Genomic DNA, 13,453 nt, shown 5'->3' on the forward strand with positions numbered 1-13,453 from the left:
TATTCTTCTCCTGCATTTCTTTCCCTCTTCTTTGTATTCCTGTTCCGGGAATGTATACACCGCACCCTTTTCCTTCCACAGTTGTCCACTGTTTCTTTGTTATTTTCATTGCTCGAGACATCACTCTCACCCTGAATGTTGGCCATACTTGATGTTATTACATGTGATCCAGTTACTGAAATTAGTGGCTTCTAAATAATATATGCGAGCTGATATTGATCTATGCCACATGATAGAAAGGTAGTTCACCTCACTAGACAACAGATGGCACCAATATCTCATTTTCCGTATTGGAGAGGCTTAGACCACTGTTGCGCCGACCCCCTCATTTTGACATCCTTAATAAGGTTGGCTTGACTTTGCGATCCTCAGCTGTTGTAAAATTGTGTCATCTAGCTTGTTGGAGTACTGTTTGTGTACTAATATCAGGCTCTTGTGGATCACACTTTAAAAATGTATAATCAAAAGCAGGATGTTAAGTTAATTTTTAATAAAATAACTTCTTCAGACACCAGCCTACACCTCTTTCTTCATAATGGTATGAAGATGTATCCAATACAGTTCCAAATATTCTGCTGAGTAGTCACACAAAACAAAACAAAATTCAGTCAAAAAAGTAGCTGATACAAGTAAGATGAAAATTAATGAATTTCAAGGGGGGAAAAAAAATTTAATTACATAGAAGTGTGATTTTAATCATGCTGCTATCCTCTATCCAGGTAATTTCATGTTTTGCTCTTATGTATCTGAATCTGGTTTCTGCAAACTGATTCTCCTGATTCAAGAAGTGTAATACTGTGGTGATAAGAGAAGTGTATACTAATGTCTAATACAGTGTGAAATTTTTCCTGCTTTAAGCTTTCAAATCAGTTACATTCGTTGGGAGAGTGCTTAGAAAATGTAGTCCATCAACAAAGGAGGTGGCTTACAAAACACTCGTTCGACCTATACTAGAGTATTGCTCATCAGTGTGGGATCCGTACCAGGTCGGGTTGACGGAGGAGATAGAGAAGATCCAAAGAAGAGCGGCGCGTTTCGTCACTGGGTTATTTGGTAACCGTGATAGCGTTACGGAGATGTTTAATAAACTCAAGTGGCAGACTCTGCAAGAGAGGCGCTCTGCATCGCGGTGTAGCTTGCTCGCCAGGTTTCGAGAGGGTGCGTTTCTGGATGAGGTATCGAATATATTGCTTCCCCCTACTTATACTTCCCGAGGAGATCACGAATGTAAAATTAGAGAGATTAGAGCGCGCACGGAGGCTTTCAGACAGTCGTTCTTCCCGCGAACCATACGCGACTGGAACAGGAAAGGGAGGTAATGACAGTGGCACGTAAAGTGCCCTCCGCCACACACCGTTGGGTGGCTTGCGGAGTATCAATGTAGATGTAGATGTAGAAGTTGTATTCGTACGGCCACATTTCTCGCATTCCCAAATTTGTAAGACTCTGTTTTCAGTAATTGCAAATGGATGTAAAGGCACCAGGAAATATGACACAATAGCTCATCAAAAGTGTGTTGCTTTTACCAATGAATTAAGCAATTGGGTAATAGCTTTACAAATGGCTTGATGCATAATTTATGCAATACAGAATAGCAAGTTTCTGTGAACTTTTAAACTGCAATGCATTCTAGAAATCTGGCTGTCTATTTTACAACTGAACCATGTTGCCACGTTGAAAACTCTGGCTTGTGTACAGTTGGCTACGACAAAGTTGTAAACATTGAGTGAAAAAAGTGTTCCTTCAGGATGCCATTTTTACACAATGATTTTAATTATAGTTTGATTCCCTCATTTATAGCTTTGGTGACTGGACTGTCCCTTTGCATCAAGCCACATGCCAAAACTGGTAATCTGTTCCTCTCCCATTTATTCCTCACGAGGATCTCGTCAACCCAGCTCTGAGCTCGAATGTTAACTGGCTGACAAGAACTGCATTTCTACAACAGGTGAGACATTAAACAGGTGTCTTCTCTTATCAGAGAACAGAATGAAATGTACATGGGATGACAAAATTCTTATCATATTTAGAGGGCTAGGCTCTGATTCGGTCCACAAAGGTAGACCATTGAGAACTACAAACTTACACATTAAAAAGCTATGGGCTGGGGACCCGTTCAGTAAACCAGAACTAACTCTAACATCAGGGATGCGCCTGGCCCGCATTGCTTGCTGAGGTCTCATCTCACAATTCATTTTTCATGGTAGACGTAGATGCCAATTAGGACAACAATTTGATACAATATACTCTGTCACACTTTTGTTGCTTTCATTAAGTTACAGTTTTCAGTCATAATTACTCAAACCAATTTGGTGAAGTTTTGCACCGAACATCTCTGCAACACAATAGGAAGTCACATCTTTGTAATATAGTGTGTGTATCAAATGTACTTGGCGACACCTTAATAGGTCTATTAAATAAGATTAAAGTGGTACGCTTTTCAATGTCATACATGTTGCAAGTCATACTTGTAAACATATGTAAGGAAATTTTTGCACGAGTTGCTGATTTTGTGCTGAACACAACCTCTGTCAGTGACTCCAAAGGGACTGAGGGAGAAACAGAATGGAATCAGTACCAGTAGTCTCCACAAGTCCTTGCCGAATAAAATAAAACAAAGCTACTGGAACATACTCAGAGTTGGTCTAGCAATGAAAGAGAGAAGATGTTAAATGCAGACTGGCAATAACAACAATGTTCTTTTCAAAAAAGATAAATTTGTTAACATCTAATAGCTTATGAACTTAAATGTCTTTTCTGAAACTATTTGGCTGTAGTGAACCACTATAAGACGTGCATAATGGAGAACAGGTTTAAAAATGTGCTGCAATAGAAGAATGCTGGTGTTTATATCGGTAAATCGAATAACTAATGAAGAGGTACTGAATCGAACTGAGGAGGAAAAAAATATTCGTGACTCAACTTGATTAGAAGAAGGCATTAGCCCGCAGAACAGCAAGGAATAGTTAGTTGGTAACAGAGTGTTGCTCGTGGTGGGGGGGCAGATATTTAGCGCATCACACTGGTAAATGCCAAGCGGCACTTCACTTGGTGTAAGGAGAGTAAACATTCGATGATTGAACAGTGGAAAAATGTTGTGTGGAGTGACGAATCATGGTACACAATGTGGCATCCGATGGCAGGGTGTGGGTGTGGCGAACGTCATCTGCCAGCGTGTGTAGTGCCAACAGTAAAATTCGGAGGCAGTGATGTTATGGTGTGATCGTGTTTTTCATGGAGGGAGTTTGCACCCCTTGTTGTTTTGCGTGGCACTAAGACAGCGCAGGCCTACATTGATGTTTTAAGCACCTTCTTGCTTCCCACTGTTGAAGAGCAATTTGGGGATGGCGATTGCATCTTTCAACACAATCAAGCACCTGTTCATAATGCATGGCCTGTAGTGGAGTGGTTACACGACAATAACATCCCTGTAATGGACTGGCCTGCACAGAGTCCTGACCTGAATCTTATAGAACACCTTTGGGATGTTTTAGGAACGCCGACTTCGTGCCAGGCCTCACTGACCGACTTCGATACCTCTCCTTAGTGCAGCACTCCGTGAAAAATGGGCTGCCATTCCCCAAGAAACCTTCCAGCACCTGATTGAACATACAGCTGCGAGAGTGGGAGCTGTCAACAAGGCTTACGGTGGGCCAACACCGTATTGAATCCCAGCATTACGGATGGAGGGCACTACGAACTTGTGAATCATTTTCAGCCAGGTGTCCGGATACTTTTGATCACATAGTGTAGAAAAAAAGATTGCCACTTTCATGGGCCCATTTTTTGCAGCAGCACTGCAATAAAATGACTATTTAATTTTTGATAAATTTATTTTTGTGATTTAGGATCGAACAACATGGTGGTAAGTATTCTTCCCAAGGCACTCTAGTGAGTTGTTTTGTGTTGCCATTAAACAATTTTCAGAATTCTCTCAATGATACGAAACATCTGTAGAAGCCAACTCACACAGTGCTGGATCTGAAAATTTAAAAATTTCTGCTCAAACAAAAAATTGTTTTCTGACTTTACAAGTGAAAACAGTTGTGATTTCACAACAAACAGAAACTCCAGGTAGGCGTATCAACAATTTAGGAAAAGACAGATTACTACTTACCGCTACGAAGACACATAAAGTTGCAGACAGGTGCAATTAAAACACTTGCACGAAGTTTTCGGCCACAGCCATCATCAGCAAAACAAAAAGACACACTATTCACATACACAAGCAAGCACACCTCGCGCTCACGTGATGACAAACACTGGCATCTCAGGTCAGAATGCAGAGTTGGTGATCATGTGTGTGAGGTGTATTTGGTTTCGTGTACGAATGGTATGTGTTTTTCTTTTACTGTGGCCGAAGGTTTTGTGTAAGTGTCTTCTAATTGTGCCTGTCTGCAATTTAATATGTCTGCTTTGCAGTAAGTAGCAATCTATCTTTTCCTACATTGTTGATATTCCTACATTGTTGATATTCCTACCTGGAGTTTCCATTGTTTAATCTTGTCAAACACAAACTGATTGTAGTATACACTTCTATACATTGGGTACAGTGTACCACCACTTGCTGTCAGGCATATTCACAAGTGGAAAGAATGTATTAAAACTGCTGCGTTGGTGGTAGGTATGCTCCTCACATTCCACAAAAAGAAATATTAATTGCTTACCATGTTTCATGGAAAAATCACTTTGGTGGTAGCATACTTCCCACTAGCCTTTAAAACAATGTTATTTGGCGGTATGTAAATTTCTCAGAGCAAAATGGACATTTCACAACAATTAAAACCTATATTTCTCAACGGACAAAAACTGCAGCTGGTACAGCAAACAATCTCTAGATTCCAGCAGTGTACCGAGGTGATACGATGCAGTAAAGAAATATAGTTGCTTACGTAAGGGTTAACTGTTTTCCTAAGCTTCAATAAAACCACAAGTTTTGTATCAATAGTTTACTGTTCAAATTACAGTAGAGTCATGCATACATATAACACTAAAATTACTTAACACTTTTATATTCTTAACAAAGCTATTAATTTTAGAAAGCTATAAAAGTCTGACCAAGCAGCCGTTGATTCCCAAAACATCATTTTCACTTTGTCATCAGTCGTCATCTTACAAACTAGCACCAATCAATTTCAAAAGTGACATACAGGCCCATACATTAAATAATTACTATTTAATGTGAACACCAAATGTAACACAAACATTATTATACCGAAGTAAATGTTAACTGCGAGCTCAAACAATTCGGGCCTCAACTAGTGACCTTTATCACCAACAGTACTAATCAAATGTAAGAAAAAATGTTAAAGGCATCACAGATTACTCTTACTTGTCGTTCCTCCTTAAAATGTATAACAAAGCAAGTGATTATTTAGTTCCTTACACGAAAGCCTTATGACAAATCACCGAAAAATTGGGAACCGAATATGAGTACTAACAGGTAAAAAGGGAAGACATTATATGTATAATATATTTAGAATATCAGTCGTTGAGTAATATCAAAACACTGGAAAGTGTTACTAATGTGTTTCAAAGAACATTAATTTGTCTGGGCTACCAATGATATTGTGATAATTTATTTGTTCCAATTTTGCCATCTTATCTCCCTTTCGTGACACAACAGTCTTACTATAGAAGGCAAACCCATTACACTAAGAGGAACAATGTCATTTCACCGCTCTTCATTTTTGTATATCCTACTATAATAAATAAAGTGCAAGTAATAAGAACATTAATAACTTTACGCTGACCTTACAATGGTAACATTGGAAACTGAATGGTATTAGGAATTACACTACTTCTGTTTTGCACAATAATGGCAGTGTCAAGCTTAACTAGTGTACATGTGTTACAAAATTATTAGTGTAAAAAATAATTTTAAATTATTTGTGCCAAGTAGGCAAGGTGTGGCAGCTCGTCATCATTGATCTATAGTTTAAAGGTATCTGTCATGCAGACTACAGTACAACTTTTCTTATAATGTGATAAAAGTCAAAGAAAATGATCAGAAATAATTAGGTCGTAAAGCATTTTTATCCCATTCCTTCAATGCTGCAATGTGTTCGATACACAGCTGTATCCATAAGTGCACACTTACAAAATGGCAGCACCTAATTGTAATGTAGTGTGTCTTATCTCGTATTTGATGCATATTCTGTAACTGCCATTGTGTTCATTTAATGCACTGCTGTACCGAAAGATGAGAGGGCAGACTATTAAGAATGCAATGGCATATTTATTAATACAATGTTATTGTGACTCAAAGTTGCTTTTAAATACACTGGGGTAGCAGAACAGTGGTTACAATAGTTAATGAGTAGTGACAGATGTTCAGCAATGTTAAAGACCAAAAGATCTGCATATTCCGTTGTAATTAGATTGATTATTTTCACCTGGAATAAACTGTTATGCATATATCACGTTTTACCACTCATACTAAACAGGCTGATGTGTTATTCGAGGATGCAGGAGAAAATTTGTTCGACTATAATGATGTTTCACACTCTAGAAGATAACAACTGTGGGTCATCATGAATGTGAATGAAGAACAGAAACAGAAAAACTCTAGATGATTATTTCCTGAAAATGAATTGAAAGCAAATGATACAGAATATAGAGTATTTTAAGATGTCATCAAAAATAATCAATTTTTGGAAATATAATGTAACCGGATACATAAAAAAATCTACTAACTAACCGGCAATAGGGGAACACACGTGTAAAGGTATTACAGCCTGCAATATTTTGGAGCCTGTGACTTCTTCTCCTTCTGGCAGAAGGGCTTGAAGGGTGAAGGAAAAGGGGTAGTTCGGAAAAGACCCTAGATCTGTGGATACTTATTGGATGATATGACAAGGAAAGAATGATTGTTGGACTGCACTAGTCAAGATATGAAAAAATCATATTGGTTTTTGATTTTTCATATCCCATCTGGTGCAGTCCTCAACAATCAGTCTTTCCCTTATCCCATCCATGAAGTCTCCCTTGACCTGGGGTTCTGGGTGACTTTTCCAAACTCTTTACCCTTTTCCTAAATGTCACCATTCGTTTGCCTTCACCCCCTTCTGCCAGAAGAAAGAGCCACTGGCTCCAAAAGCTTGCATACATAATAACTTTTATATGTGAGTTCTCCTTCCATTACGTGGTGTGAAGTTTCTTTATCTATCCAGTTACATTAGTGTTTTAAGAGTAATTTCGTGAATGAGTTTCAGCTTCCAGTGAGTAATGCAGTGGGCTTTCAAATGTAACACGAGCATGTTTTGGAAATACAGCAAAGAGCAGTTTCCAGTAAAAACATCCATATTTTGGATAATCTGTGTTCTCCAGTCATCGGTACAGACTTGGATCTGCATTAGCCGGAATAGTTGGGTGCTTGGTGTGCCTTATAGAAGATTCTTCCTGAAATATCGGTTGCAGTGTGTGGTAACCACAAAACTGCCTGCCTAGCTAATTGCCAATATTATGATGTAACATTCAGTTCTAGTTACGACATTTGAGAGGAGGTGGGATGAAGAGGACAGGGCAGGAGAAGCAACTACTGTGTACCTTTTGCTCTAAACAATGCTGCTGATACAAGTTGTCAGACTGGTTCTAACAGACACCATCATTGTCGTCAGTGAGATGGACAGAGAAGTTTGATCTGTTATTTTTTAATAAAAGCTTTTCTGATTTTGTGTCATCTGATTTAAGGTATGTCGTTTATATAATTCCTGTTATCTCAACTGTACGTAGCATAATGCCTTTTTAAAATAACAATGTTTAAACAATGAATTTTGGCCCACAAATGTAATTCCTTGTTGCTTCTTTCAGTCTGGCAATTTCACTTGTGAACCACTAATGCCGACATGGCAACTGATCGGGAAAAGTGTTTACCCCAGTAAGACTTGGTTACTTCTATACAGCACACATGATACTACATAACTTCTTAATCTTTTATACAAAAAGCTATCATCTGTCATTCTACCTCTTTGTAACAATTTTGAATTAATTAATTTATTTTATTTAATACCTTCTCTGTACCATTGTTTTTGGTCTAATACAAAAATCCAATTAAAAACAATGTGCTGCAGCTGCACAGTATTCTTTCAGATACAAGGGCACCAAGATGCCTGGAAAATATGTCAGAAAAATGGAACAAGAAATGTGGGATCCTGTTGTGATGGCACTGGTCGTATTATCTCCTAAGACAGGAAAAAGTGATCACTATATAAGCCCTAACAAAATATCCGTATACAGTTCCATATATTATTTTCTTTTTCACTTAAGATATGATGCCTCACAGAATCTAGATTCAAAATGTCTAAACTGCAAGCTTCTACGATAGTCACAGTTCGGTGAAAATACAATTGCTCGTAGTGTGGTCACTTTACCCCACCTTCCCCATATCAGTAATAGTCAATTCAAAGGCTGGTGTCAAAATTTCAGCCATTTACTGAGAACAGTTTCAATCTTTGTAGTACATTCCCCACACTGTCTGGTAGCTTCTACAGGTACAAAATTAACCACTCCCTGTCCCCCAAAATGAGGAAAAGTACATGAAGGGTCAGACTGTCCCGCTAATATGTATCCTGTAAAATTACAAGGAGGCAGATTGACTGGATTGCACTTACTATCAGGAATGGTGAATTCCAAGTACTTCCAACAGGCTCGTTTAAAAGTAGGAAAAATTATACGGTTCCCTAAACTGTTAGTTTCTTCCACTGGGAGGAAGGAGTGGCGGATTAGAAAGCAGAGAAGATCAAGACGCCAGGTCGAGATGGAGGGTAGGAGGTCAAATATAGGCATACACCGGCTTTGGAAGTGAGAGGACAGAGTGAGGAGTGAATTTGGACTAAGAGGAACAGAATCTCATGTGAAATGCAAAGTACAATTAAGAAGTACGGGGAAAGCTGAAGAATAAATGGGGGTTAGGCTCGAGCATACCACCAATGACGAGATTAATTGGAAATTAAACGTGAACTCAAATTGGAGAAAATATGAGGGAAGGAAACTGGCCACACCCTTTTCAAAGGAAACATCCCGTCATTCACCTTAATCAATTAAGAGAAACTGGAAAACCTAAATCTGGGTGAGTGGTCAGCCATTTTCACTGCCATCACCCCTTTGTACTAGCACCTCACTCAGGAGTGGGGAATAGAAGGTAACATTTGTGACACGAGACATTTTTAAGTAGAGAATGCAGGTGAAAGTGGTTCAAATAGTGAAGAACATGTGACTTGTGCTCCAGTGAGGGAATAGTTTTCTGGGATTGCATATACAACTAAAAGAAGTGGAACTTAAACAAATGTTGCTTATTTATTATCCACTCGCACGGTGTGTGAGTGCCATACAATTGGGATAATGAAAGCAGAATGAAAATTACATTAAACTGTTTGGCACTATACTATTGGAAAGGAACCGTACTTCAACTATCAGCCCATGTGAATGAACGAGCACACGAGAATTCTGTTGTCTATTATTAATAATTATAACAATAATAATGGTCAATTGAGAGGATCTAAAAGGGAAGTAAAATAGCTGGATAGTTTAGGCTCGACAAGTTTCACATCCGGGGTGACCTCGTCACTGTACGTATCTGTGGAGCACGTGAGAATAAATAAATAATAGAGTAAATAATGAAATTCTACAAATGGTAAGAAATTGAATAAAGAAAGAGTAGTTGTATTAATACTTTTACATATGTTATGGAGGGTGGGACTTAAGGCTACCTGCAATACAAGGAATTCCACCTTCTTAATGTAAGTACAGCCCAGCTGTTCTGTCCCTTTATAATCTACTTTTGGCTTACGAGAATTTTCTATCCGGCACTGTATTCTGCATGACGTAGAGCTGCACCAAACACAATACAAGTAAAAGAGTCTCCGCGCAGAGGACTGACGTCCACCAGTGTCAAGTGTTTCACCATCGTGCGCACCGCTCAGGGGTCGACGAAGGAGATCATGATGTAGCGCGTGCCCTTGGTGACCTTGAGCCCCTCGTGGTAGTGCGTGAGCCGGCCCGGGTGCATCAGCATCCAGCCGAGGCGCGTGTTCGTCACCGAGCAGTTGTACCGGATGAATCGGCAGCCTCCACCCTGAAACACCAGTGTGCCACGAGTGACGTCGTGTAGCGACAGGTAAGCTGTATATATGAAACATTAATTTAAATGTGCTGCTTTTGACATGAAAGACAGGCTGGTGTGCCACACAAGTTTCAATGGGAAACACTAAAAGTAAAAAAAAAATTGAAATAAAATTTTCAATCAAATCTGTGAAATATACAGCAACTGCTGTACATCCCGTACAGCTTCTGCTATTTGGTGAGGTATTAATGTTTGGTTCTTTTACAATTAAATTTGACATATTACAACAATTTTGAATGTTCGCTCTTTGCACAATGACCGATTCATAATCTTCCCGAGAAAAATCTTTTTTGTCAAAAACTGTAGTACTACTATAAAAATTGAAATTTCTTACAGTGGTCTTGACTTTGTGGAATGTCATTAGTTATTCCACTAATGCTGGACTTCAGCACTTTCCCATATAAATTTAGTAATTTAACTGTTTTACTGCTCTGCGCATCTGTATGTGTCCTGCTACCCTGTTCCCCAGGTGCTGTGGACACAAATAAGCACTCCGCTTTGGTTTTTCTACAGTCCTACAGACATCTGTACGCATCCTGAGCTGTTGACTTCTCACTGCTGGGGATGAGTTATTTCCGTGTCTCATTCTTCACATATAAAACCTAATAACTTGAGAACAAAGTAAGATATTGTACTGCTCTCAAATTGAAAAGAAATTTTTATATCTTATCTACATTTCATTCACTGTGATGTATGAGGTAAAATCAACTGTGTGGAAATTTTATGCAGTGCGATATTACCTCTGCAAAGGCTTTAAAATTTCACACGTTTTACTTAATTTGATGCAGCACAGTGAAATTGTAATCATTTGTTTGTCTGTACACTTATGTCACATCTACCAATTTCCATCTCGTTTGGATAATTCCTCTGTGGTGCACCGTTTTTTGTCTTAAGAGTGTATTGTGAAAGGTCAATCACATCAAAACCGCCTGAACACAATTTATTGTTAATACTCAGGTCACACAACTCGTGGAGAATTCTCCCCACAAAGCTCACCTCATAATCAACCTTAGGTGTGTTGAGGGCAACGTTGATGGTGTATGTCGAGGAGTCGTGGTGTGGCCGCAGTGACGGCTGCTCGTCCGGCCGATAGCGGACGACAAAGTTCATCAGCGAACGTGGTGGCTGTAGCAAGACATGGAAAGAACAAGGATACATTAATATTGTAAATAAACTGGGAATCTTAAAATTAGATAAAAAAGCTACTGATATCTGCATTGTATCAATGGAGTGGCCCATATCAAACCGAAGACAGTGCGAAGCACAGTCTCAAGCTGAGATGAAACTAAGGCTGTTACAAATGAGTGATAACTACCAGAATAAGCAACCCACAGTAGAACAAAAACAATATGGTGAAAACTCTATTACAGTAGTGGCTACATGGCATGCCAACATGCTTATTTTCTTCATTTATAACAGTAATATGTAATTTGGAAAGTGCAATCTATTATAAAAGTGCAACAGGCATTGTAAAAAAAATGTTAAAATAATTCCACACATAGCTTTCCATAATAACACACACACAATTATGACACTTCACTGTCATGAGTAAAACTAAACAACAATATAATATTAACGAAATTTTTTATCATTACGTACGATATCAGTCATTTAGGTGTGAAGTTGGCTCAAAACAATAAACTAAAATATCATTTGTATTGCATAGCTGACTTACAAGGGGAGGCCGCCAATTGTGAAATTCAGATTCGATTCAAACTGCGCATAATACGAGGTGTGGCTAGAAAAAAACCGGACTAGTACTGGTGAAACAATAAAACGAATGCAATAAGGCTGAACGTCGCGTGGCCTGTCACGTGACTCTCGCTCCGCCTTTCTGCTCGAGTTTCATCTGCCTCCTGCACTCAGTCTGCCCGTGGCGTCTGTTTTAAGTAGTTGACGTTTTGTCTGTTCGTCGGAAAACGTTGAGTGTACAGAAAGAACAGCGTGTTAACATCAAATTTTGCTTCAAACTAGGAAAATCTGCAAGTGAAACGTTTGTAATGTTACAACAAGTGTACGGCGATGATTGTTTATCGCGAACACAAGTGTTTGAGTGGTTTAAACGATTTAAAGATGGCCGCGAAGACACCAGTGATGACACTCGCACTGGCAGACCATTGTCAGCAAAAACTGATGCAAACATTGAAAAAATCGGTAAACTTGTTCGACAAGATCGCCGTTTAACAATCAGAGCAGTGTCTGAGTTAACAGGAGTTGACAAGGAAAGTATTAGGCAGATTCTTCATGAAAGTTTCAACATGAACAAAGTGTGTTCAAAAATGGTTCCAAAGTGTCTCACAATTGAACAGAAGGAACGCCGAAGAATGATTTGTTCTGACATCCTGGAAAACATTGAAAGTGATCCCACCTTCTTACAAAATGTTATTACATGCGATGAATCGTGGTTTTTTACTTACGATCCCGAAACTAAACGCCAATCGATGCATTGGAAAACTCCTGGTTCTCCACGACAAAAAAAAGCACGAATGTCAAAATCGAAATTCAAGGCAATGATGATTGTTTTTTTGACATCAAAGGGATTGTGCACATTGATTGGGTACCAGAGGGACAAACAGTGAATCAGCATTACTACATTAGCGTCCTGGCTACCCTACGTGAGCGAGTACGGAGAAAACGGAACGATTTGTGGAGAAAAAAGTCATGGATCCTTCACCAAGACAATGCCCCAGCTCACAGTGCGTTGTCAGTGAAGACGTTTTTGGCAAAACACAACATTCCAATCTTAGATCATCCACCCTACTCACCTGATTTGGCCCCCTGTGACTTTTTTCTTTTGCCTAAAGTCAAGTCAGCTTTGAAAGGAACTAGATTTGAGACTGTTGAAGCAGTAAAAGAAAAAGCGACGGAAGTAATGTATGGACTTACCGAAAATGATCTGCAGCATTGCTATGAACAGTGGAAAATTCGTATGGAGCGGTGTAGAGACCGAGGAGGAGTGTACATTGAAGGAGATAACATGAAATTGTAAATAATTGTAAATAAATGTTTTTTCCAGCATCAGTCCGGTTTTTTTCTAGCCGCACCTCGTAAAAGCTCATGGCCAGAGGTGTAATGTGGCAAAGCACCAAGATGCACTTCTCAGCCGTTGTCGAGAAAATCGACAGTTAAAAGAAACCGTTGCCGTGAAATACTCTCTGCGATTATCAATTCTTCACAGCGTCGTGGCGCAGCGGTACGCACTCGGGTTCATAATCCGAAGGTCGCCGGATCGAATCTCGCGCCGTGCAACATTTTTTTATTATTAGTTTATTGTAATTCAAATATAACATGTATAAGCAATTCATTAATAGTTTATATATATATAAACTA

The 13,453-nt window shown here is 39.1% G+C and overlaps 1 protein-coding gene across 1 annotated transcript in view; it reads right to left on the reverse strand.

Annotated features, from left to right (window-relative positions):
- Window positions 1-4,934: 4,934 nt before the first annotated feature.
- Window positions 4,935-13,453, reverse strand: part of LOC124554137 (procollagen-lysine,2-oxoglutarate 5-dioxygenase) — a 465,996-nt gene continuing 457,477 nt past the window's right edge. The window contains exons 15-16 of the mRNA XM_047128203.1: window positions 11,120-11,248; window positions 4,935-10,075 (exon numbers count right to left, since the gene is read on the reverse strand). Coding sequence (XP_046984159.1) covers window positions 9,920-10,075; window positions 11,120-11,248 — 285 coding nt within the window. The 3' untranslated portion in view covers window positions 4,935-9,919. The remainder of the gene's footprint in view (window positions 10,076-11,119; window positions 11,249-13,453) is intronic.

This window comes from Schistocerca americana, chromosome 11 (assembly GCF_021461395.2).
Source record: "Schistocerca americana isolate TAMUIC-IGC-003095 chromosome 11, iqSchAmer2.1, whole genome shotgun sequence".
Lineage (NCBI taxonomy): Eukaryota > Metazoa > Arthropoda > Insecta > Orthoptera > Acrididae > Schistocerca > Schistocerca americana.